This window comes from Hyla sarda, chromosome 2 (assembly GCF_029499605.1).
Source record: "Hyla sarda isolate aHylSar1 chromosome 2, aHylSar1.hap1, whole genome shotgun sequence".
In the NCBI taxonomy this organism is placed as follows: domain Eukaryota; kingdom Metazoa; phylum Chordata; class Amphibia; order Anura; family Hylidae; genus Hyla; species Hyla sarda.
Genome location: NC_079190.1, coordinates 235,058,834 through 235,086,194, shown reverse-complemented (window position 1 = coordinate 235,086,194; position 27,361 = coordinate 235,058,834). Strand labels below are relative to the sequence as shown.

At 43.1% G+C, this 27,361-nt stretch overlaps 2 protein-coding genes across 3 annotated transcripts in view; one reads left to right on the top strand and one right to left on the bottom strand.

Moving 5' to 3' along the window:
- The window catches only part of RPS6KB1 (ribosomal protein S6 kinase B1), a 62,287-nt gene that overhangs the window by 33,708 nt on the left and 1,218 nt on the right, over window positions 1-27,361 (bottom strand). The window contains exons 2-7 of the mRNA XM_056556676.1: window positions 23,531-23,577; window positions 16,721-16,841; window positions 7,210-7,278; window positions 4,662-4,809; window positions 3,345-3,402; window positions 1,286-1,386 (exon numbers count right to left, since the gene is read on the bottom strand). Of these exons, the coding sequence (XP_056412651.1) occupies window positions 1,286-1,386; window positions 3,345-3,402; window positions 4,662-4,809; window positions 7,210-7,278; window positions 16,721-16,841; window positions 23,531-23,577 (544 nt within the window). The remainder of the gene's footprint in view (window positions 1-1,285; window positions 1,387-3,344; window positions 3,403-4,661; window positions 4,810-7,209; window positions 7,279-16,720; window positions 16,842-23,530; window positions 23,578-27,361) is intronic.
- The window catches only part of TUBD1 (tubulin delta 1), a 77,327-nt gene continuing 55,317 nt past the window's right edge, over window positions 5,352-27,361 (top strand). The window contains exon 1 of one of the 2 annotated variants that reach the window (XM_056556681.1): window positions 5,352-5,434. The gene's annotated coding sequence lies outside the window, so the exon portion shown is untranslated. The remainder of the gene's footprint in view (window positions 5,435-27,361) is intronic. The other variant, XM_056556677.1, reaches the window with a different exon arrangement.

The following is a 27,361-nucleotide window of genomic DNA, read 5'->3' as shown; positions in this document are numbered from 1 at the left end:
CAAAATAGGGGGTCTCCAGAGGCTGAAAGTCCCTACCTGGAAGAAAAAGGGGAAAAAATACTCACCTCATGCTGAAGAACTTGCCTCATGAAAGTCTTCAGAATGTTGTCTTTAGTCAGCATTGTCACCTGCAGCAAGCCAAGCTCATAGCGAGGCTAACAGGGAGGTAGGGGGACCCGGATCCATGAGGTACAACCCCAAGCGCTGACCGTTGGCGTGAGGGGGTTAACAGTACATCCAAGATGCCTGCCACCTTTCGCAGTGGGGAAACAGTGAACCGCAGTTCCCGAGTCCCCACCTGAAAACGGAAAGAAAAAGGAATAAAACAGCCAACACATTCCCTAACTAGGAAAATAATAAAACGTAAGACCTGGTCTGGAGAACTCCAGACCATATCCACCTCCTTAAGACACTAAGCTAAAACGGATTACCTCAGGTGCCTGTGGGCAGGTATACCCTGCTGGTAGGAGACGACTTTTCTGTTGCCATAGTGTCAAGCCTCCTAGAGACAGCAGCATATACCCATAGTCTGTGTCCCCCCAATGGAGCAGATAGAAAAAAAAAAAAAGCATTTTCCAATCCCTTCTTTTACAAAAGACTTTTCCCAATCTCACAAGACAGGATCTATTTTCACTGTGGTACTAAATATACAGAACCTAAATCTGCCCATACCCAAGACAGCAGTTGGCCAAATGCTATATTTCCCAAATCACAAATATCCAATCCTATTGGGGAAGAGAGAAGTAAGCCACTGTAACACACATTTAGGGAGCATTTCTACTCCTTCCGTTCTGCTAAAGGAGCACATCTTCTCTTGTCCCACATGAATGATATCCACGGAGGTAACCCTGAAACACTTAGGTTTGCTGGTATAGAGCAAGTTTATGCTAAACCAGGAGAGCAGCGTGACAAGAAATTGTTACAGAGAGAAACAAATTGGATTCTAAGAACCGAAGCAACGGGCCCTCTAGGGTTAAATGATCGTGTGGACATGAACTCCTATATTTGACGCCTACCTCACATGTTGCATGGTTATACAGGCCTGGAAAAATTGTGTATGGATAACTAATTTATATTCTGTGCATATTCTAGAAATACCTGTAAGTGTAAATCCAAGAGTTGGGACCTGTACCTATCTAACATTTATGGCACATGCTGTAGATATGCCTTAAATGTCTGTAATGGGCCTACCACTGTAATAAAGAAAAGTTATCAAACATTGCATAAGAATTAACTTCTGATAAATATTACCAGAAGAGACAGAATTGCAAGTGACTGTTTCTACCTTGATGATTAAGCATGATGTTCTCTGGTTTCAGGTCACGATAAATTATTCCTTTCTGATGCAAATGTCCCAAAGCCATTGAGATCTCAGCCAAGTAAAAGCTGAAAATAAACATGGATTAATATAAAAAAACAATTTATATATAAAAAATGAGCTTGGAAGTTTACTACCCTTTGTCCAATGTTAAATTCTACCATTGCCTAGCTTTCAATCTGTTACAATGAAGTTGCATGTTGTCATCAGAACATGGCAAGGACAAGAAGGGGGTGCAGCACTGTAACTGCACTGCACATAGTTTATTCCCACAAATGGTGTAGTTCCTAGATGTGTTAAACCCTACCGATAATGGAAGTGATGTACATCCTTCCATTATGCTATCACTATGAGATGGGAATACCCCCTTAAAAGGGTTATCCAGGAATAGAACTACAGAACTAACATCTTTTAAAAACCGCTCCCCATCTGTCTCCAGGTTGGGTGTGGTTCTACAGCTCAGTTCCATTGAAGTGAATAGAGCCAAGTTGCAATACCACACCCAACCTGATGACAGACTTAGAGCTGTTTTTGAAATGAATTAGCTCTGTTTTTCTATTCCTGGATAGTCCCTTTTAAGGGGTTATCTAGAAATAATAGAAAAACAGAGCAGATTTCTTTAAAAAAAAAAAAAATAAACAGCACTACACTTGTCCTCAGGTTGTGTGTGGTACTACAACTTGGCAGCATTCATGTCAATGAAACTGACCTGCAATACTAGACACAACCTAAGGACAGGGTCCTGCTGTATTTTGAAGATAAAAAGCTCTGTTTTTTGAATTCTTGCATATTCAGTAGAGACTAATGAGCAATATGCAGCTGAACTGAGTCTGCTTGATTGTCATAACCAAGGACAACAGGGCATATTGACGCATATTTTTTTTTATAGGCATGTTAGGGTCCCATCCAAAGGAAGGTCACCTCCGCATGGTGGATGGGGGACACGTTTTGATCAAAAAGTGCGCTAAGAGCCTACATTTTTTGGCTTCTTGTTGTATATATATCAAACAGTACATTTTCAACACATTGCAAATACGTTCTAGATAATGGTTTAAGGCATATTACTAACGATGTTGGGTGGCCAGACATCATAAATCATTTCTACATAGGAATGACCTACAGCTAATTTCTTAGGGAAAAGGTTAACCACCCTTGCACGTCCAATTCTTGGTTATAGTACAGTAAATTTTTGTTGTAATTGTCTTGTTATGGCTTCACTACGATGGCACACAGTTCTAAAAAGAAAAAAGGGTCTGTAAAAATGTGTCTGTTTCCTCATAATCCAACGTTACTTCTTTGGGATTAATAAAGTAACAAAATAAAAGCAGCACTGTATTGTCATTAAGTAAATACGTATTAGCGTAGGGTCACACATGCCATACTTTGCTGCTGCATATTTTCCTACCCATTGAAGTTGACGGGTAGCAAAATATGCAGCTGACTTCAATGAGTAGGAAAATACACAGCAATAGATGGCACATGTGACCTTGCCCTTTATTTTACATAATGGCCTAGAACCCTGACTGAAGACTAACATTTCAGAAGAAAGCAAATTAACATTAGGACAAATCTAACTGATTGATTAAAATCTCTCAGATCCAAAGTTTAGACTCAAGTTTTTAATATTTATTAATTGTATAATTTTGAGAAACACAAAAACTTAAGTTTACCAATTCTTAACAGTTTTATTCTTTTAGGAGTCACAACAGTGCCCCCATAGAGATGTAAGGGGCATTAATGTACCTTAGTATGTTTGAGTCTTACGAAAGCTAATGAATGTTTCTTATTCTGTACAAATCCTTTGCATTCCTTATTTAGGGGCTATTCCTCCCTTAGAAGCAACAAAGAATCTCCCTGACTCACGAGATGCAGTGGGACATTAGCATTGGAGACAAAGGAACAGACATGTGAGTGAGCATATTGGTCAACTCTAACCCGAGATGGAATAGAAGGAGGAAACTGTCTAAATCTTGCTTGATTTTAAAGCTTTCATGGACTAAAATAGAAAAAAGTCCATTTTACTCACCAGGCAGTATCTTCCATAAATATCCCTTCACGTTCCAACTGCATGAAGAGTTCTCCACCTAGATAAAAATACAACTATATGGGTTTACAGACTAAACATTTTGGGGGGGAAAAAATAAGTAAATGGGGAGAATAAATAAATACAAAAGTGTGAAAAGTGTATTGAAAAAATAAAATGTTTTAATCTCTTCAGAATTCACTGATGAGAAATCTGCCAGTTTGAAAATCCTTTATTCCCTGTAGTGAATTTCTGTGAACACTTTTCAATCTTGCAAATTTAGGTGCACAACATGTTAAAATGCACCCGCACCACGTTTTCTAAAATGCATAGAAAAGATCTGCAATTTTTTAAAAAGTGAAGCAGAAGCACCATGTTTCACGTAGAGTGCATCAAAGATTCTAAGCTGTGAAGCAGAATGCATGGTTATGTTAGAATCAATGAAAAGCATGCCAAAACATGCATTTAAATGTGTTTATGCCATGGAAAGTTTCCATGCATGAAACCACGCCCTTTACTGTGCAGAAGTTGGATTTGTCTGGAATAGGATATTTCAGTGATGAAAACTAATTATAATGGTGAAAACGCAATTCACCCTTCGTTCTTTTTGAATTTCATCACTAATGAAAACTATTTCCTCATTTTCATTTCACATCCAAATGTATTGAAGGTCAGAAATGAAAAACACACAGAATTGTGTAAGGATTATATATAACCACAGCTTGCCTCCCCAGAATATATTAATTCTCCATGATCCCTTGTATTCGAGGCAGGTGTAAAATAAATGGGTATTCTCATTAAAACTTATTCTGACACGTTAAAGGGGGTACTACACTGGAAAACATCTTATCCCGTATCCAAAGGATAGGGGATAAGATGTCTAATCACAGGGGTGCTTGGAGCTTCCGTGTTAGCGACGTAATGCCACGTCCCCTCCATTCATGTCTATTAGAGGTGGCGTGACGGCCAGTACATAGTCACGCTTCCTCCCATAGTCATGAATTAAGGGTGTGTGGCGGCTGCAGTCGCCAGTCATCCAGCACAGAGCGGAGTTCACTCTGTAAACCGGATGACTAGAGTGCCACAGCGGAGATCAAGTGGCGGGACCCTGTGATTAAACATCTTATCCCTTTCCTTTGGATAGGGGATGAGATGTTTTCCGGAAGAGTATCCCTTTAACAACAGCTAAAATTATAGTCATCGCTTTTTTCCAGAACAGTTTTCCTAGTTCCCAGTTATAGTAACAGAGACAGCTTCTGAACTGAAGAGTGATCGCGGTCTAATATGCCTACTAATATGTCTTTAGTTGAGGTGACTGACCGCTAAGATACTCCAGAATGAGGTAGAGCTTTCCACCAGTTTGAAAGGCATAAATTAAGTCCACAATAAAAGGATGCTTCACTTCTTCTAGGATATTACGTTCTGCTTTTGTATGCGCTGTGTCTTTTGCATTCCGCACAATCATAGCCTAGGAGCCAATTAAAAAACACAAGGACAATTTTCAATTTCAGTGTTAGAAAGGGTTATTTCATAATCTTGAAGAAAGCACATTAATTCAGAAAATGTAATCATGAACTTAGGATAGGACAACAATATTAGAAAGGCCTGGATTTTGGCACCCACACAAATCAGGTGATTGAAAGATCCTCTGTGCTCCCAGTGGGTCTTACGTCCCTTCCATTGTTTACCAGACACATTGTACGGGCTGCGGCTGGTCTAACAATCACATTCAGTTACCTGTACTGTGGGTGTGTCTGATCTGTATTGACGGCATATTCTAAGGATCAAAGTAATGAGAAACCCTTTGTAATACCAGATTTTTTTTTATGGCTCTTTAACGAACACATTTAAATAGGCACTTATTTGTAAAAAGAAAAGTGCCTATGAATATAAGTGCTCCAATATACTTTCATTATTTTTTTGGGCCATTTAAGGCTACTTTCACACTGTCGTTGCGCCCCGTTGAGAACGGCCTCTTAAGCTCCCTCTCTTTTTTCTTGCCTTTAACAGCTGTTATCCTGGCAAGAAAAGGCTGGAAATGATCAGAGACCACTTCCAAGTAGGACTGAACTTCTCTGTCCAAGTGATGACAGGTATGCTGTTCACAATGAAACAGCATTATATTTTAAAGGAGGTTGTCTTGTGTGGGTAACCCCTTACTATATGCACTATTAGGGGCCTTCTCAACTGTGTTTGAGCTGTAATGAAGAGCTGCTCTGTAAAAGCAGCTCATGTTCTGGTGGGCTCAAGGTATCCTTGTATTACATGGACAGCAAGTCATCTAAATGCCCTCCATGTATGTGCACATTTCCTGTGCCATGGCCACTATGTACCTGTATATTCAGGTTAGTGCAGGTGACTCTGCTGTCAGTTTCCCTTTAACAAACTTAAAAGGTGTACTCCGCCCTTAGACATCTTATCCCCTATCTCCTGCAGCCCCCGAGTCATCAGCTGTATGGAGCAGAGTTTGCTCCGTGGCTGATGACTCACAATACAGGGGCCGGCAGTTTGTGACATCACAGCCCCGCCCCTTTAATGCAAGTTTATGGGAGAGGGTGTGATGGTGACCACGCCCCCTCCCATAGACTCACATTAAGGGGGCAGACCATGACATCATGAGGGGGCGGGGTAGTGATGTCTAGCCGCCAGCCCCTGTATCGTGAGTCAGCAGCCACAGAGCAAACGCTGCTCCATACAGCTGATGATGTGGGGGGGGGGGGGGTCAGGGCTGCAGGAGAAATCGCAGGGGTCCCTAGCAGCAGGACCCCCGCGATCAACATCTTATCCCCTATCCATGGAGAGGGGATAAGATGTCTAGAGGTTGAGTACCCCTTTAAAGTGTACCTGTTAGGGTGCATGCACACCACATTTTTGCTATCCAGTTCCCCCATCAGGTTTGTGTGTAAAAAAAACGGATAGGCAAAAACCGGACTCAACCGTATTTAACCGTGTGCACATAGATCAACCTGTATCCGGTTTGAAACCGTATACGGTTTGAATCGTGATGTACGGTTTAAGCCGGTTGTATCCGTTTTCACCCTAAAAAAATGTATACGTCTGTCAATGTTCGCCTTGTTTTTAAATAAAGTTTTTCCAGAAAGAACATTCTAGAAGGTGGGTGGTGTTTTCGGCTTGCATGTGCAATAATAAAAACAGAGGGATTAAAACGGATGCAACCGTACACTCATACGGTTTAGTCCGGTTCTCAGTGACTTCCATGTTAATAAAAACGTATCCGGTTAGGATACGCTGTATACTCCGGTTGCGAACACGGCTGAAAAACCGGGACCAACCGTAAAAGTCGCCAAACAGACATAACCGTATGATGCGTTTGCAATGTTAGGTCAATACATCCGGTTTTCAATTAGTACGGTTTTTGAAGGAAAACCGTATACGGGAACTGGATAGCAAAAAAGTGGTGTGCATGCACCCTTATTAGGACAAACTTAACATGTCCTAGCATGTTAAAAGTTTTGATCCGCATTGGTCTGAGTGTTCACACCTACATCCATCGGGAGTACAAACTGGGAGAAGATCACGCTGCCACATGCTCTTCACGAGATCAAGACACTCAAAGGCTTACATGGAGAAGAACCTCTTTGTGCGAATTCCTCTGGGCTCGTTCTCCTGATTGGCAGATGTTTGAACACTCCCTCCTATTAAAACTTTTGACATGTCGCTAGGACATCAGAAGTTTCACCTAATGACAGTGGCTATTTAAACAAAACAGTCAAATGGTGGAGTCAGTCACACCATGGGGGCCATTTATCAAAACACATGCAAAGGAAAAGTTGGCCTATCATACAGGATGGCTTCTTTCATTTTTTTAAAATGCCTCTAAAAATAAAAGCTGCAATCTGGTACTCACCTTCTTAAGTACTTTCATGGCAAATATTTTTCCAGTATGAACTCCTAGTACTTTCCGCACTTGAAATACCTGCACAAAAAAAAAAAAAAAAAAAAAAAAAAATTTTTTTTTTACTTCAATGCCAACAGCATATGAAAAAAAAAAAAAAACACACATATATACATATATACATATATATACATATATATATATATATATATATATATATATATATATATATATATATATACACACACACACACACACACACACACACTAACAGCAGTTATTTAGAGTTTGGTCACTTGACAGCAAGAATAGGGCATCACATATTCTTGCTGTAAGAGCATTAAGATCTTGACAGAACACTGATGAATCCCATTTACACCTTAATGGCATTCTATGGCAACAACTTTTATCCATTGCATGAAAAATCCTTCACAGCAACATGGCTTCCATTCTAAATGGAAGCCATAGGCACTAGTGTAAACAGACCGAATATTGCCAGTTTGCACTTGGCAGTTTTTTGGCTCAAAGACTGCAGTGGAATGTATCTGCTTACACCAGGCAAAATGAGAAAAGTGCCATTTTAAGGAAATGTAAACTTTCCTGACCTAGTGATATCTCTGGAACTTCAGCTAATCAAGTTGAGTTGTTCTTTTCTGTCTGGTAACAGTGCTCTCCATGTACTCATGGACAATATTTGGGGGTAACACACTTGACATAATTGTAAAAGTAATAGGTTTGATAATACATTGGTATACATCTGCATTTCATTGTTTTAGATAAGTAGTGAAGGATTAACCCCTTCATGACCCAGCCCATTTTCACCTTCAGGACCTGGGCATTTTTTGAAAATCTGACCACTGTCACTTTAAACATTAATAACTCTGGAATGCTTTTACTTATTCTGATTCAGAGATTGTTTTTTCGTGACATATTCTACTTTATGTTATCGGTAAAATTTCACTGATATTTGTATCCTTTCTTGGTAAAAAATCTAAAAATTTCATGAAAATTTTGAAAATTTAGCATTTTTCTAACTTTGAAAGTCTCTGCTTGAAAGGAAAATGGATATTCCAAATAAATTATATATTGATTCACATATACAATATGTCTACTTTGTGTTTGCATTAAAAAATTGACATGTTTTTACTTTTGGAAGACACCAGTGGGCTTCAAAGTTCCGCAGCAATTTTCCAATTTTTCTCAAGATTTTCGAAATCGTAATTTTTCAGGGCCCAGTTCAGGTTGGAAGTGGATTTTAAGGGTCTTCATATTAGAAATACCCCATAAATGACCCCATTAAAAAACTGCACCCCCAAAGTATTCAAAATGACATTCAGTAAGTGTTTTAACCCTTTAGGTGTTTCACAGGAATAGCAGCAAAGTGAAGGAGAAGATTCTAAATCTTCATTTTTTACACTCGCATTTTCTTGTAGACACAATTTTTGAATTTTTACAAGGGGTAAAAGGAGAGAAATCACCCTAAAATTTGTAACCCAATTTCTCTCGATTAAGGAAATACCTCATATGCGTATGTTAAGTGTTCGGCGGGCGCAGTAGAGGGCTCAGAAGGGAAGGAGCGACAATGGGATTTTGGAGAGTGAGTTTTTCTGAAAGGGTTTTTGGGGGGCATGTCCCATTTAGGAAGCCCCTATGGTGCCAGAACAGTGGACCCCCCCCACATGTGACCCCATTTTGGAAACTATACCCCTCATGGAATTTAATAAGGGGTGCAGTGAGCATTTACACCCCACTGTCGTTTGACAGATATTTGAAACAGTAGACTGTGCAAGTCAAAAATTTTATTTTTCATTTTCACAGACCACTGTTCCAAAAATCTGTCATACACCAGTGGGGTGTAAATGCTCACTGCACCCCTTATTAAATTCCGTGAGGGGTGTAGTTTCCAAAATGGGGTCACATATGGATATTTATTGTTTTGCGTTTGTCAGAACTGCTGTAACAATCAGCCACCCCTGTGCAAATCGCCTCAAATGTACATGGTGCACTCTCCCTTCTGGGTCTTGTTGTGCGCCCCCAGAGCACTTTGCGCCCACATATGGGGTATCTCCGTACTCAGGAGAAATTGCGTTACAAATTTAGAGGGTCTTTTTTCCCTTTTACCTCTTGTGAAAATGAAAAGTATAGGGCAACACCAGCATGTCAGTGTAAAAAATTTATTTTTTTACACTAACATGCTGGTGTAGACCCCAACTTCACCTTTTCATAAGGGGTTAAAGAAGAAAAAGCCCCCCAAAATTTGTAAGGCAATTTCTCCCGAGTACGGCGATACCCCATATGTGTCCCAAAACTGTTGCCCTGAAATACGACAGGGCTCCAAAGTGAGAGAGCGCCATGCGCATTTGAGGCCTGAATTAGGGATTTGCATAGGGGTGGACATAGGGGTATTCTACGCCAGTGATTCCCAAACAGGGTGCCTCCAGCTGTTGCAAAACTCCCAGCATGCCTGGACAGTCAATGGCTGTCCGGCAATACAGGGAGTTATTATTTTGCAACAGCTGGAGGCTCCGTTTTGGAAACAGTAGCGTACCAGACGTTTTTCATTTTTTGGGGGGAGGGGGGCTGTGTAGGGGTATATGTAGTGTTTTTTACTTTTTATTTTAGGTTAGTGTAGTGTAGTTTTTTTTAGGGTACAGTCACACGGGTGGGGGATTACAACGAGTTTCCCGCTGCGAGTTTGAGCTGCCGCGCAAAATTTGCTGCATCGCAAACTTGCAGCCTGACACTCACTGTAAGCCCCCTGCCCATGTGAATTTACCCTGTACATTCACAGGGGGGGGGGGGGGGGGACCCCAGCTGTTGCAAACTCCGAGCATGCCCTTTGGCTGTCCGTGCATGCTGGGAGTTGTAGTTTTGCAACAGCTGGAGGAACACTGGTTTGGAAACACTAAGTTAAGTAATAAACTTTCAAGTGTTTTGCAACCAAACTTAGTGTTTCCAAACCAGTGTGCCTCCAGCTGTTGCAAAACTACAACTCCCAGCATGCATGGTCTGTCAGTGCATGCTGGGAGTTATAGTTTTGCAACAATTGCAACAGCTGGAGGCACTGAGGTAGGAAACGGACAATGTTTCCCAACTAGTGTGCCTCCAGTTGTTGCAAAACTATAACTCCCAGCATGCCTAGACTGCCCAGGCATGCTGGAAGTTGTAGTTCGGCAATATCTGAAGGATCAGATGTTGCCGAACTACAACTTCCAGCATGCTTGGGCAGTCTAGGCATGCTGGGAGTTGTAGTTTTGCAACAGCTGGAGGTCCACAGTTTGGAGACCATTGTATAATGGTCTCCAATCTGTGCTCTTCCAGATGTTAGAGAACTACAACTCCCAGCATGCCTGGACAGACTGAGCATGCTGAGATTTGTAGTTTTGCAACATCTGGAAGAGCACAGATTGGAGACCATTATACAGTGGTCTCCAAACTGTGGACCTCCAGATGTTGCAAAACTACAACTCCCAGCATGCCCAGAAAGCCAAAGGCTGTCTGGGCATGCTGGGAGTTGCAGTTTTGAAACTCAGAGGCAGCAGTGAGATCGCTTTACGGCGATCTCATTGCTGCCAATGAAGATGCCGCACTGCTGCTGCAAACTCACCTCCGGGACGCAGCGCAGCCGGGACCGCATGGAGGACGCCGGGACCGCTCGGGACACCGCTCGGACGGGTAAGTGACGCCGGGGGACGGGTCAGGGACACTTAGCAGAGCGGTGTGTGTCCCGATCCCCGAGATAGGAACTCACACACCGCGCTGCTAAGTGTTCTCATAGCGAAACGCTGCTATCAGCTAGTCAGATTTGACCAGCTGATAGCAGCGATCGCTGGGGGGGGGGGGGGGGGGGGGATGAAACCCCCCGTGGTCGCACGGTAAGATGGCTGGCTATCAGTGATAGTCACCATCTTTCCGGGCGCTGCGGGATGCCGCGAGTAGCGGCAGTAATGTTCATGACATACCTGTATGTCATGGGTCGGGAACACCTTGCCACCCATGACGTACAGGTATGTCATAGGTCGGGAAGGGGTTAAAGGGGTATTCCAGGAAAAAACTATTTTTTATATATCAACTGGCTCCAGAAAGTTAAACAGATTTGTAAATTACTTCTATTAAAAAATCTTAATCCTTCCAATAATTATCAGCTGCTGAAGTCGAGTTCTTTTCTGTCTGGCAACAGTGCTCTCTGCTGACATCCTTGTCTCGGGAACTGCACAGAGTAGAAGAGGTTTGCTATGGGGATTTGCTTCTACTCTGGACAGTTCCTGAGACAGGTGTACTCAGAGTACTTAGACAGAAAAGAACAACTCAACTTCAGCAGCTCATAAGTACTGAAAGGATTAAGATTTTTTTTAATAAGTAATTTACAAATCTGTTTATCTATAAAAAAAAAAAAGTTTTTCCCTGGATAACCCCTTTAACCACATAAGGACCAAGGATGTACGTCCTAGCTCCATGGTACTTAAGGACCAAGGATGTACGTGTACTTCCGTGGGAATTTCGGTCGATCAGTAGGCTCCCTGTGCAAATGCCAAGGGGGGTCATGAGGACATTTTGGGGCCTCGCGCTGCATATGGGCCTGGTCAAAAAACCAAGTGTCAGGCAGTACTGGAGCGGGGACGTGCTATACCAGACCCCGCTTTACAGTATGGTCATGGCACGGAGGCGGTTCAAAAAAAACTTTTTTTTGCTGTTATGGCACCATAGGGGCTTCCTAAATGCGACATGCCTCCCCCCCCATTTCAGCAAAATTTGCAAATGCGACTCATCTTCTGAGCATTGTAGTGCGCCCACAGTGCACTTGACGTCCACACATGGGGTACTCCCATACTCAAGAGATAGGGTTACAAATTTTGGGGGGCATTTTCTCCTATTACCCCTTGTAAAAATATAAAATTTGGGGGGGGGGGGGGGGGGGGGGGGGAGAACAGCATTTTAGTAAAAAATAAATAAAAAATAAAATAAAAATTATTTACACATCCAGAGTCGTCAAACACCCGTGGGGTGTTAAGGTCCACTGTACTCCTTGTTACGTTCCTTGAGGGGTGTACTTTCCCGACCCCTCTTCTGAACATTGTAGTGCACCCGCAGTGCACTTGACGTCCACACATGGGGCATTTCCATCCTCAGAAGAGATGGGGTTACAAATTTTGGGGGGCATTTTATCCTATTACCCCTTGTAAAAATGTGAAATTTGGGGAAAAACCAACATTTTAGTGAAAAAAAAAAAAATAATTTACACATCCAACTTTAACGAAAAGTCGTCAAACAACTGTGGGGTGTTAAGGTTCCCTGTACCCCTTGTTACATTCCTTGAGGGGTGTAGTTTCCAAAATATTATGCCATGTGGAGTTTTTTTGCTCTCCTGGCACCATAGGGGCTTCCTAAATGGAACATGCCCCCCAAAAACCATTTCAGAAAAACTCACTCTCCAAAATCCCATTGTTGCTCCTTCCCTTCTGAGCCCTCTACTGCGCCCGCCGAACACTTCATACACACATATGAGCTATTTCCTTACTCGAGAGAAATTGGGTTACAAAATTTAGGAAGATTTCTCTCCTTTCACCCCTTGTAAAAATTCAAAAACTGGGTCTACAAGAACATGCAAGTGTAAAAAAATGAAGATTTGGAATTTTCTCCTTCACTTTGCTGCTATTCCTGTGAAACAACTAAAGGGTTAACACACTCACTGAATGTCATTTTGAATACTTTGAGGAGAGCAGTTTTTATAATGGGGTTATTTATTGGGTATTTCTAATATGAAGGCCCTTCAAGTCCACTTCAAAACTGAACTGGTCACTGAAACATTCTGATTAGAAAATTTTGTGAAAAATTGGAAAATTGCTGCTGGACTTTGAAGCCCTCTGATATCTTCCAAAAATAAAAACATGTCAACTTTATGATGCCAACTAGAGATGAGCGAACTTACAGTAAATTCGATTCGTCAAGAACTTCTCGGCTCGGCAGTTGATTGCTTATCCTGCGTAAATTAGTTCAGCTTTCAGGTGGTCCCGTGGGCTGGAAAAGGTGGATACAGTCCTAGGAGACTTTCCTAGGACTGTATCCACCTTTTCCAGCCCACGGGACCACCTGAAAGCTGAACTAATTTATGCAGGATAAGTCATCAACTGCCGAGCTGAGAAGTTCGTGACGAATCGAATTTACTGTAAGTTCGCTCATCTCTAATGCCAACATAAAGTAGACATTGTATATGTGAATCAATATATAATGTATTTGGAATATCCATTCTCCTTATAAGCAGAGAGCTTCAAAGTTCAAAAAAATGCAAAATTTTCAAATTTTTCATCAAATTTTGGAATTTTTCACCAAGAAAGGATGAAAGTATCGACAAAATTTTACCTCTAACAAAGTAGAATATGTCACGAAAAAACAATCTCGCAATCAGAATGAAAGGTAAAAGCATCCCAGAGTTATTAATGCTTAAAGTGACAAAACGCTCTGGTCCTTAAAAGGGTACTCCGGGGAAGTTAAGAAAAATAAAAATGCCCCAAAGCCATCACAATACCTGTTCTGTGTCCCCTGTAGTTATTCATGTGATCTTGGCAGTTACTTTGGCCCCTGATGTCTCCTAAATACTTGTTTTTCCTTATCTGCAGCACAGACTACCACTCCCAGAATTCAGCTCTGTGTAATGGCTGCCAGTCAACTGCTTCCACTATCTGTGTGCAGACACTGCAGATCACACACACACACACACACACACACTGGGTAAAGTGAGGTAAAGTGAAAGCCGAGCTGTGATTGGCTGCATATGGGGAAATCTCTCCACTTTTTCACAGTTTGATAAATCTGGGCCACTGTACATGTCTTTTCTTCTATACCTCCTCCTGCTATAAATATTTGTGTGTTCTGAATGGCAGCATATTCAAGAGAAAAACTGAAGCTATGTGCTCAGTTGTGACTAAAAAGGTTTTCTCTCACAAGCTCCTCACACAGGGAGGGGAGGGGGAAGGGAGGTGTGGCTGTACAGCCAGAGCTCTAGCCCAATCAGAAATCAGACATAGATCAGGTGATGTTGTCTTGATGGGAGGGGCTGCTCTCACTGAGGAGACAATGTGGATCTAAAAAATTAATTTTTCTCACACTTCCTGCATGTAAGTGACAGCTGAAAGAAGAAAACTGTTGTATATAGCTAATGAATTATATTTAGACAAATGCATAGGTTGGTGAGAGGGAAAGAATGGGCTACTGATTTAGTTCCCCGGAGTACCTCTTTAAGGACAAAATGGGCCTGGTCCTTAAGGGGTTAAGCTCCTCTGGCTCAGTGATCAACATTTTTTTTTTTTTTTTTAATCCATATAATTTGAACAAAATCTTTGGGGAGATTAGTCCTAACCCATGTAGAGGAAAAAGTCGACCATAGCAACCAGACTGCTGTTTCTTTGTATTATTTAAGGATTTAAAAAAAAAAAAATGCTATCTGGTTGGTTGCTATGGACAACAGTTCCATTTTTTGCCCAGGTTATGATGAACCTCCTCCATCACATTAAGAAAAACAAACCTACTGGAATATCTACAAATGTATATGCTGTATTAGGGGTGTGAATCGCCCAAAATTTGGCGATACGATTCGAATCGCAATACCAGTGTGGCGATTCGATATATCCCGATATATTGCGATACCGTCTAGGTGATACATCGCGATATATCCCGATTCTGTCTCAAAAACAATGTCTTTTACACTTATTAAAACTTACATTTTTTTTTTATACACTTTATTAGACTTTTAAGAGGAATCATTAGATTCCTCAGACAGATGAATAGAGTTCTATTTAACTCCATTGATCTGTGATCCATTGATAGAGCCTAGTCAAGCCAGGCTCTATCAATGACAGAGCCACGGGACAGCAGGGAACAGAGGTAAGCCCTCCGGCTACCTCCACAGTGGATTGCCCGCCCGCGATCGTGCTGCGGGGGGGCGATCCACCCCACTAGCCCACCAGGGAGCATTCACAGACCCCTTTAGGTGCCGATAAAGGGTTAATAGCCAGCCACAGCTGGCTATTAGCGGCGGCCCTCGGCTACTGAAAACAGCCGGGGGCTGCAGAGTATGGAGCGGGCAAGAGTTCGGAGCCCGCTCAATACAGACTGCAGAGCGCCGCATGCTGGATATTAGCGGCGGTGATGCATCAGCGGCCCCCGGCTACTGAAATCAGCTGGGGGCCGCAGAGTAAGCAGAGTCAGATCCGGACCTGCTTGCACGAGCCGGAAAAATTCACCTGCCTGGCTCCACAAATGTGGAATTTGTATCTCCTGACGCCCGGGACATGCTAAAAGGATCGATTCTAAAATATTTTGAATCAATTCAGTATCGCCAAATGAAAAATCGCGATAATCGCGCAAATCGATTTTTTCTTACATCCCTATGCTGTATACAACTGTAGTAAATCTGGTAGCTGTCTAGAAGCAGATCAATGCTATCAGCAATGTTTTATGGAGTCTAAGCTATTTAGTTAAGACATGACTGTCTATACTTGAAACATAAAAACAATATATACACAAAATCCATATCCCATTACTTTAAATGGGTCAAATGTAGTCCCAAGAGTTTACTTTTGGCCTACCTCATTTACATTGGCATATAAGGCAGAGAGAAAGGGAAAGTTGAATGTAAGTGATTTAAAACAAAATACAATACATTCCTACATCCTAAAGTGATAGCATATCACTAGGATTTACAATCACCGTATGATCATGGGGGTCTGGTGCTATGGCTTCTGCACAGATTCACTCCTGTCCATGGGGATCTGTTGATAACTGTAGCCAGCCCTATTCACTGTTTTTAGAATTACTGAGGGTCAGACCTCTGGGACCTCCCACAGACCATAAAGTGATGACCTATCAGTGTTACATTTTCTTTTTGAGATTGACGTCCCCCATTTTGCATGGTATACTGTTGTCTACGTTTAAGATTTACACTAAACATCTGCTTCGTGCGGAGGTCAACACGCCCCCTTCCCGCGGGCTGTCGGGGCTCCCTACAGGAGATCGCAGGGGGCCCCAGTGGTCGGACCCCCCGCGATCTGCAACTTATCCCCTATCCTTAAGATAGGGGATAAGTTGTTCACCACTGGACTACTCCTTTAAATATGCATTAGCATTAGAGACGAGTGAAGTTACAGTGATTCGATTCGTCATGTACTTCTCAGCTCTGCAGTTGATGACTTTAGCCTGCATAAAGGAGTTCAGCTTTCAGGTGCTCTGGTGGCTGGAGACTCTCCTAGGACTGTATCCACTTTTTCCAGCCCACCGGAGCACCTGAAAGCTGAACTAATTTATGCAGGCTAAAGTCAACAACTGCAGAGATGAGAAGTTTGTGACGAATCGAATCACTGTAACTTCCACTCATCTCTAATTAGAATTTAGGTTTACCTGTAACAAGGTTACATTAAGCAGTGCAATTTCTGAGGCAACTTAAGAATAAATTCTAGTGCACATTCCTTTTCTAATAACAGAATGGATGACAGAAGACAAGGTAGTAAAACAAGCTTTATTCTCTTACCTTCCCATAACCACCTTTTCCAAGAACACGAAGAAGCTCAAAACACTCTGGCCTGATCTTTTCTGGGCCCTTATTTACACTGGTCTCTGAGATCTCAAACTTTTCACAATGCTCCATGCCACTAAATAAAAAATGTGAACATTTTAAATGAAACACGAACATTCTTTTCTTGCAAATTTATATAAACAGAACTGTATCGTAAATGAATACTGCTAGGTTACAAGGAAAACAGTGACAGGTAATTCTGTATGTAGTGAATACTGGATCTGTGCCAGAAGCAAAAGTAATAGTGGGCGGAGGACATCATGCTGTAGGCACTCACCGGAGGGCTCCTCGGTTGCGCCCCCCCCCCTCCCTCTCAGCTGCGATCCTTCCCCGTGCTGGGGAGGGAGAACGCGGGATGGACCAGTCTATGATATATTGAGGTGCCGGGCTGATGGTCGTTGGAGAAGGGGAGACAGATTATGTAGGAATATGAGAAAGGCCGTGGTGAAGAGAAGAGCTGCCGGGGGGAAGAAGTGGTGAGACTTTGCAAGTTGGAGTATGGTGAGTTATAGAGGATTGCTGCATCTCTCCCCCTACTTGTGATCTGAATGGTCCATTCTGAGGCTGCGTGGGTGAAGGAGAGGCACCACGTGATGAGGCAGTCATGTGGATAACTCCCGGCATGCTGCCGAGGAGTGCGCTCAGCAGCGCTGCAACAAACGCCTGCTCTGTGTCGGACTTTTGTTTTAAAGAAGATGGTGAGGAAAATAACTTAACCCCTTAAGGACCAGGCCATTTTACACCTTAGGACCGGAGCGTTTTTTGAACACCTGACCACTGTCACTTTAAACATTAATAACTGGGATGCTTTTACCTATCACTCTGATTCCGAGATTGTTTTTTCGTGACATATTCTACTTTATGTTATTGGTAAAAATGTTGTCGATACTTGCATCGTTTTAGTGAAAAATTCCAAAATGTGATGAGAAAATAGAAAATTTTGCATTTTTCTAACTTTGAAGCTCTCTGCTTGTAAGGAAAATGGATATTCCCCAAAAAAAAATTTTTATTCACATATACAATATGTCTACTTTATGTTTGCATCATAAAATTGACGAGTTTTTACTTTTGGAAGACACCAGAGGGCTTCAAAGTTCAGCAGCAATTTTCCAATTTTTCACAAAATTTTCAAACTCACTATTTTTCAGGGACCAGTTCAGGTTTGAAGTGGATTTGAAGGGTCTTCATATTAGAAATACCCCATAAAAAGACCCCATTATAAAAACTGCACCCCCCAGAGTATTCAAAATGACATTCAGTCAGCGTTTTAACACTTTAGGTGTTTCACAGGAATAGCAGCAAAGTGAAGGAGTAAATTCACAATCTTCATTTTTTACACTTGCATGTTCTTGTAGACCCGATTTTAAATTTTTACAAGGGGTAGAAGGAGAACATTTATACTTATGTTTGTAGCCCAATTTCTCTCGAGTAAGCATATACCTCATATGTCTATGTAAAGTGTTCGGCGGGCGCAGTAGGGGGCTCAGAAGTGAAGGAGCGACAAGGGGATTTTGGAGAGTATGTTTTTCTGAAATGGTTTTTGGGGGACATGTTGCATTTAGGAAGCCCCTATGGTACCAGAACAGCAAAAAATCCCCACATGGCATATCATTTTGGAAACTAGACCCCTTGGGGAACGTAACAAGGGGTAAAGTGAACCTTAATACCCCACAGGTGTTTCACGACTTTTGCATATGTAAAAAAAAAATTTTTTTTTTCTTCACTAAAATGTGTGTTTCCCCCCAAATTTCACATTTTTGAAAGGGTTAATAGCAGAAAAGATCCCCCAAGATTTGTAACCCCATCTCTTCTGAGTATGAAGGTACCCCGTAAGTGGACCTGAAGTGCACTACGGGCGAACTACAATGCTCAGAAGAGAAGGAGTCATATTTGGCTTTTGGAGAGCAAATTTTGCTCAGGGGGGCATGTCGCATTTAGGAAGCCCCTATGGTGCCAGGACAGCAAAATAACCCCCACATGACATACCATTTTGGAAACTAGACCCCTTGAGGAACGTAACAAGGGATACAATGAGCATTTACCCCCCACTGGTGTCTGTCAGATCTTTGGAACAATGGGCTGTACAAAATTTTTAATTTGCACAGCCCACTGTTCCAAAGATCTGTCAGACACAAGTGGGGTGTAAATTATCACTGCACCCCTATTACATTCCGTGAGGGGTGTAGTTTCCAAAATGGGGTCGCATGTTTTTTTTTTTTTGCGTTTGTCAAAACCGCTGTAACAATCAGCCACTCCTGTGCAAGTCACCTCAAATGTACATGGTGCACTCTCCCTTCTGGGCCTTGTTGTGCGCCCCCAGAGCACTTTGCGCCCAAATATGGGGCATCTCCGTAGTCGGGAGAAGTTGCATTACAAATTTTGGGGGGCTTTTTTCCCCCTTTTACCTCGTCAAAATGAACAGTATAGGGCAACACCAGCGTTAGTGTAAAAAATTTATTTTTTACACTAACATGCTGTTGTAGACCCCAACTTCACCTTTTCATAAGGGGTTAAAGGAGAAAAAGCCCCCCAAAATTTGTAACACAATTTCTCCCGAGTACGGCGATACCCCATATGTGACCCTAAACTGTTGCCTTGAAATACGACAGGGTTCCAAAGTGAGAGCGCCATGTGCATTCGAGGCCTGAATTAGGGATTTACATAGGGGTGGACATAGGGGTATTCTACGCCAGTGATTCCCAAACAGGGTGCCTCCAGCTGTTGCAAAACTCCCAGCATGCTTGGACAGTCAACGGCTGTCCGGCAATACTGGGAGTTGTTGTTTTGCAACAGCTGGAGGCTACATTTTGGAAACAGTGGCGTACCAGACGTTTTTCATTTCTATTGGGGAGGGGGGCTGTGTAGGGGTATATATGTAGTGTTTTTTATTGTCATTTTATTTTGTGTTAGTGTAGTGTAGTGTTTTTAGGGTACAGTCACACGGGAGGGGGATTACAGCGAGTTTTCCGCTGCGAGTTTGAGCTGCCACGCAAAATTTGCTGCATTGCAAACTTGCAGCCCGATACTCACTGTAAGCCCCTGCCCATGCGAATGTACCCTCGGGGGGGGGGGGGGGGGGAAATCTCCAGCTGTTGCAAAACTACAACTCCCAGCATGCACAGTCTATCAGTGCATGCTGGTAGTTATAGTTTTTCAACAGCTGGAGGCACACGGGTTGGGAAACAATGAGTTAGGAAACAGACAATGTTTCCCAACCAGTGTGCCTCCAGTTGTTGCAAAACCACAACTCCCAAACATTCTCAGGCATGCTGGAAGTAGTAGTTCGGCAACATCTTTAGAGCCAGATGTTGCCGAACTACAACTCCCAGCATGCTTGGAGTTGTAGTTTTGCAACATCTGGAGGACTACAGTTTGTAGACCACTAATACAGTGGTTCCCAATCTGTGCCCTTCCAGATGTTGCAAAACTACAACTCCCAGTATGCCAAAACTGTCCAGGCATGCTGGGAGTTGTAGTTCTGAGACATCTGAAGGGCAAGATGTTAGAGAACTACAACTCCCAGTATGCCTGGACAGTAAGGGCATGCTGAGGATGTGTAGTTTTGCAACATCTGGAAGGGCACAGTGGTCTCCAAACTGTGGACCTCCAGATGTTGCAAAACTGGAACTCCCAGCATGCCCAGACGCCAAGGGCTGGCTGGGCATGCTGGGAGTTGTAGTATACAGGGTCCCATTACAGCAATGCATGTCGCTTTACGGCGACATGCATTGCTGTAAAGGGCCCGACCGCTGCTGAAGAGGAACTCACCTTTCGCCGCCGCCGCCGTCTTCATCGCCGGGATCCGGGTCTTCAGGGACGAGGTAAGTACCGGGGCCGGGCCCCAGCACTCCCCCGCCCCCCGCCGCATCCTCCGGTCTTCCTCCCGTCCCCTCCGGACTTCCAGGGGCCGGACAGGGCGGGAGGAAGTAACCGCCCCCCCCCCCCCCCCCCCTGCGATTGGTCGGTTAGTTAACCGACGGATCGCAGGGGATAGGAGGAGCATGGTCCTGGCTGTCTGTGACAACCAGGATCATGCAAAATTACCGGGCGATCGGGTCCCAGAGACCAAGGGTTCAAGGGTTACTGTTTAGGGAAATATCTCAGATAAAGAAGGAATTTGGAAAAAACAAATTGAAGGAGGAAGTTATGGAAGGGGAAAGGGAGTATGCTAGGAATCCGGTACAAATACAATATGATTATTTGAAAAAGTCACAAGATAATTTTACGAAATTTTAGCAGGAAAGGGCTCAACAGAAAGCCTTTTTTGGGGAGAGGAACAGTTTATCGAAGGGGCGAAAGAAGGCAGTCTGTACAGGGTACAAAGGGGTAGTATGGATATTGGAAGTATTCTGACACTGGAGGTGAAATAGTAATTCAGCCTAAACAAATATGGCTGTAGGTCCTTGAATTTTTTTCTAGCTTATATAAATCAGATTAATTTCTCTGAGAATAAATGGGAGTTATTTATGAGGTGAATAAAGCTACCAAATCTTACGGAATCATTAAGGTATCATCTTGAAAGACCTATAAATCTGGAGGAAGTGAAAGCAGCACTTGATTATTTATCTGAAAAAGTCAGCTCCCAGTCCGGATGGTCTCCCGGTGGGATATATAAGGAATGGGGGGGAAATATTGTTGCCCATATTATTGAATGTTTTCAATGAATCCTTTAAGGTTGGCAAAGTCCCCCCATCCATAATAGAGCTCACAGCATTGAGACCAATCTCATTAAATGTGGATGTGAAAATGTTTGCAAAAATTCTGGCACGTAGGTTGATTGAGGTAATACAGACACTGATTCACTAGGACCAATCCAGCTTTATACCAGGTAGGCAAATCCATGATAATATAGCAAAGGTTTTGGCCAGTATGCAGATGGAAGGGGATGCCATGAAAGCCTTTGACAGGGTGGAATAGGAGTTTCTATGGCGAGTTATGGACCAGTTTGGTTTTGGTGAAAGATTTATTAGATGTGCGAAATTCTTATACAGCAACACACGTTGCTAGAATAATAAGTAATGGAAGATTGACGGACTCCTTCCCACTTTCTAGGGTAACTAGACAAGGCTGCCCCCTCTCCCCGCTCCTTTCTGTATTATTTATAGAACCACTGGCTGAGGCAGTTAAGAGGTCGGTAGGTATAAGGGGGTTGGGTATAAAGGGAGAGAACAACTAGACCTTTTATATGCTGACGATATGATATTTTTAGGTAAACCTAATGATATGATACCAACAGTAATGTTAATGGTCGATGAATTTGGAGAGATATCCGGAATGAAGGTGAATTGGGAGAAATATTTTCTATTGCCAGTAGTGGAAGGGACAAAAATAATAAATCAGGGATAACATGTTTAAAAAAAAGGCGAATCCTTAAAATATTTAGGGATAGATATTACATCAAATAGTAAAACATTCATGGATGCAAATATTAAACCTTTGAAGGGGAAAAAAAAAAAAAATAAATCAAGAAAAAAGTTGATACATGGTGTAAATTACGACTATCACAGGCAGATCGGGTGGCAGCACTAAAAATTATCTTTCTCCGCAGATTTTGTATGTTATTAGGGCTGCTCCAGTATGGGTACAGGACTCTTGGTTTAAAGGTCTAGAAGCAATTCTTAATAAATTAATATGGGGACGTGGTCGAGTAAGAATAAAATACTCAGCTCTTACTCTTCCAGAAGGGAAAGGAGGATGGGCATTACCAAATTTAAAATTTTACCTTGTGGCGGCAAAAGTACAGAATATAAAGCAAGGCACCAGGAATAGCATCTTGGAACCTATGATACATTTTTACTTAAAGGACTATAGAAATATTTTTGAGTCACAACCGAGGGAGCACTTATCTAAATTTTTCTCAATATTTGAGATATACTATAAAGTTTGGAATGAAATAAAACATTGTGGAGCAAGACAGTTTTGAATACACGAAGATTTGGGGGAATTATAAATTTAGTGAATTTAATAAAGGTTTGGAAAAGCAATTTTGGGTTCAAAGGGGTATTGAATTTGTACATCAGCTTTATGATAAAAGTGACTTGAGACCCTTTGTCTCACTGAGGGTAGAATATAACATTAGGGAAGGGAAGGAATTTTTCTATCTTCAATTAAAGGAAGCGGATAGATACACTAGTGATCGAGATAAATTTATTACAGGAACACAAACTTTTTAACTTTATATTATGCAATCACAGAGCACAATGAAGTCCCTGAGGAATGTTTACATGAAACGTCTTCTATCTATATTCCAGATTAACAATAAATGGGAAAGAGAAATAGGCCCCCTGGAAGGTCCTACATGGGAGAAAATCCTGAATAATGTGGTGCTTGGTTCAGATATGTCATATGTACTATGTGAAGTAATTTATACTGTATAAATATAAAATAAAAATAGGGGCAGCTCCTGCTTGATTATTGGGCAGTGCATAGACAAATATACACACTAATCCTAAACTAAAAAAGATGCCACGAATTCTAGGCTATTATTCTGGTCTGTTGAGGTGTGCTCCATAAAATAGTTATGAGTCCCAAATACAGAGGGCAATGCTAACCTTAACACAAAGCAGTTGTATTAAGAATCACATTGAAGCTTGCTCAGAGGGTAACTTCCCAAACTCTGGATGACTGAAGCGTATAACTTTACTCCTTACACGCAAACCCATATTTTATAGAGAAACCGTATGAGGAACAAGCAAGCACGGATAAGTCTTTGAGTACCAGAAACTGCTAACATTAATTCAATGCTAAACCAATAGTTCAACTTACAGTTCATATGACATGCCACCATGGTCCATGAATTCATTTACGGTGCTCTGTAGAAGACAGAAATAAAATGAAATTAAAATTCAACAAGCTTCTATGCATCAACAGAAACATGTAACACTGCATTAGCCTTGAAAAGGCAGCCTTAAAGGGGTACTCTACCCCTAGACATGCTATCCCCTATCCAAAGGATAGGGGATAACTTGTCTTATCGCAGGGGGTGCAGCCACTGGGACCCTCCGGATCTCCGGGGCATGGCTGTAGTGCTACGGTCACGGAAGCATGAATGGAGGGGGAGTGGCATGACGGCTACTAAACAGCCATCACGCCTCCTCCCATAGACATGAATGAAGGGGGCGTGGCAGCTGTGATCGCCAGTCATCCGGCGCAGAGTACACTCTGTGCACCGGATCACTGGGGTGCCGCGGCCGAGATCGCAGTGGTAGACCACAATCAGAAGCCAGACCCCACAATCAGACATGTTATCCCCTATCCTTTCAATAAAGGATAACGTGTCTAGCGGCAGAGTACCCTTTTAAGCTACATGAACATTATTTTTGGACCTCAATATGAAACTGTACTGCAGCATGAAATATTAATGTACGTTGCACTGTTTAGCAGAGGAAGATACATGATGTTTTTAGGGGGATCAACCATAAAAACTGTATTTTCCATACCATGGTGAATTATCAGCTTCCTTGCATTGGCACCCCCTCTATCAGCTAGCTACCCACCAGGTTTTTTTTTTCTACTGAAAACTAGCACAGCACATTTACTTGTTTTATTTATTCTGTAAAATATTTTGTTGGAAACATTACTACACAGTAAGGACAGAACATTGTGGAAACCAGCATAACCTCTATCAACTTAAAGTCCAGACGATCAGCAAGCCTGACAGCAGGCTTCTGTACAAGTTTAACTTGTTTTCTACCCAAGGAAGGTGAAATAACTGTAGACATAAGGAGCCAGTCAGACCACTCAGGATCCAGTCCGCCACTGAAATCCTTCGCCACTAGGACCAAACTGTCACTATTCACAGTAATGCAGCTAGCATGTAGAGCTGGGCAGTATGACCAAATATGTGTATCACAGTATTTTTGTAACTCATGGCGGTTCCACGGTATATAACGGTATTTCTCCTCTCTCCCTCCCCCCAAATCGTGTGACCCACGAGCGCTGTTCTGCTTCTCAATGCCCCAATTAATTATCAGCACAGCGCTGCGCTGTCCCCATCAGGGTAAATACTCACATATCACGCGCAAGCGCTGCCGTCCCCGTCCTCCTGTCTGTTTCGGACCGCCGGCACTGACACTCTATACAGTACGCTGTATCCCTATGCCTGGGCTGTAAAAGATAAACAAAATAAACTTTTACGCACCTTCCTACGTCAGCCTCACACTCTTCCTGGGGACGGGAACGTGGGAGAGCCGTCAGCCTATCTCCAGCCGCAGTGATGTTCCGCCTCCGCCGGTGATAGGCTGAGCCCACTGTCATGTAAGAAGCCAGCTCAACCTATCACCGGCCGAGGCAGAACATCGCTGTGGTCGGTGATAGGCTGACGGCTCTCCGACATTCCAGTCCCCAGGAAGCAGGTCCAGACCAACGGGGGAAGGCGAGTTAAAGTTTATTTTGTTTATCTTATGCAGCCCGGGCATAGGGATACAGGGTACAGTATAGAGTGTCAGCGCCGGCGGTCCGCAACAAACAGGAGGACGAGGAGGGCAGTGCTTGCGGGTGATATGCGAGTATTTACCCTGATGGGGACAGCGCGTCGGTGGGCTGATAATTGGGGGGGGGGGGGGGGGGGGGGAGAAGCAGAACAGCGCTTGTGGGTCACATATGATTAGTTCCCCGATGTTGGGACAGCGCAGCGCTGGGTTGATCATTCATTCCCGAGGGGGAGGGGCCCAACCGGTATTGCGGTATGGGAAAAATTAATATTGTGCAGCACAAGAATTTCGGTGTTAGGTATGAACCGGTATACCGCCCAGCACTACTAGCATGTAATTCTTTCGGCAGATCAATTACAGCAGCAACATTTTTTTGATGTTGAAATTCTGCAGTGTAAATAGGTCACCAGAAAGCCCATTCACAACAACGTTAAAGGGGTTGTGCGCTGCTCTAATTTTCGGAGCTCCGCTCACAGCGTCCGGAAGTTCATTACTCTGAACGCTGTGTGCGGGCTCCCGTGTTCGCGGGCGCCAGGCGTGACGTCACGCCTGGCCCCTCGCCCGCCCCCTCGTGACTTCACACCAGCCCCCTCTACCAAAGTCTACGGGAAGGGGGCGTGACAGCGGTCAACGTGACGTCACGCCCGGCGGCTGCGAACACGGAAGCCCGCACACAGCGTTCGGAGTAATGAACTTCCGGACGCTGTGAGCGGAGCTCCGGAAGTCAGGGCAGCGCACAACCCCTTTAAGGTTCATACAGCGGAATTCCCGCAGACATGAGACAACAATTTCTTTCTCAAATAACACATTTATAACCAAGTGAAGCATACATCAACATGTTTCACTCTCCAGCTGGCTGCCAGGCCCTACTGATACACCCCATAGACTACTATGGAGGATCTGGGAGTAAAGCCCTCTACACTCAGTTCTACTTTAAGATTGTAGCGGGTCTCAGAACTAAGACTCAAAGCGATCAAAGTATTTGTCATGTCTGGACAACATGTCAAAAGTTTATATAAATTAAAGTAACACTTTAGGTGTATCAATACAATACAAACTTGTTTCCATGTTACTTACAACTGAATTATTCACAATGGTGCCAAGTCTCCCAATTGTACGGCTCCAGTACTAGTCCTGCCTAATATGAGGTGTACAGCATACACATTACCAGGCATCAGTACTAGTCCTGCCTAATATCAGGTGTACAGCACACACATTACCAGACTCCAGTACTAGTCCTGCCTAATATCAGGTGTACAACACACATTACCAGGCATCAGTACTAGTCCTGCCTAATATCAGGTGTACAGCGCACACATTACCAAGCTCCAGTACTAGTCCTGCCTAATATCAGGTGTACAGCACACACATTACCAGGCATCAGTACTAGTCCTGCCTAATATCAGGTGTACAGCACACACATTACCAAGCTCCAGTACTAGTCCTGCCTAATATCAGGTGTACAGCACACACATTACCAGGCATCAGTACTAGTCCTGCCTAATATCAGGTGTACAGCACACACATTACCAGACTCCAGTACTAGTCCTGCCTAATATCAGGTGTACAGCACACACACACACACACATTACCAGGCTCCAGTACTAGTCCTGCCTAATATCAGGTGTACAGAACACACATTACCAGGCTCCAGTACTAGTCCTGCCTAATATCAGGTGTACAGCACACACATTGCCAGACTCCAGTACTAGTCCTGCCTAATAGGTGTACAGCACACACATTACCAGACTCCAGTACTAGTCCTGCCTAATATCAGGTGTACAGCACACACATTGCCAGACTCCAGTACTAGTCCTGCCTAATATCAGGTGTACAGCACACACATTGCCAGACTCCAGTACTAGTCCTGCCTAATATCAGGTGTACAGCACACACATTGCCAGACTCCAGTACTAGTCCTGCCTAATATCAGGTGTACAGCACACACATTGCCAGACTCCAGTACTAGTCCTGCCTAATATCAGGTGTACAGCACACACACACACGCATTACCAGGCTCCGGTACTAGTCCTGCCTAATATCAGGTGTACAGCACACACACACGCATTACCAGGCTCCGGTACTAGTCCTGCCTAATATCAGGTGTACATCACACACATTACCAGGCTCCAGTACTAGTCCTGCCTAATATCAGGTGTACAGC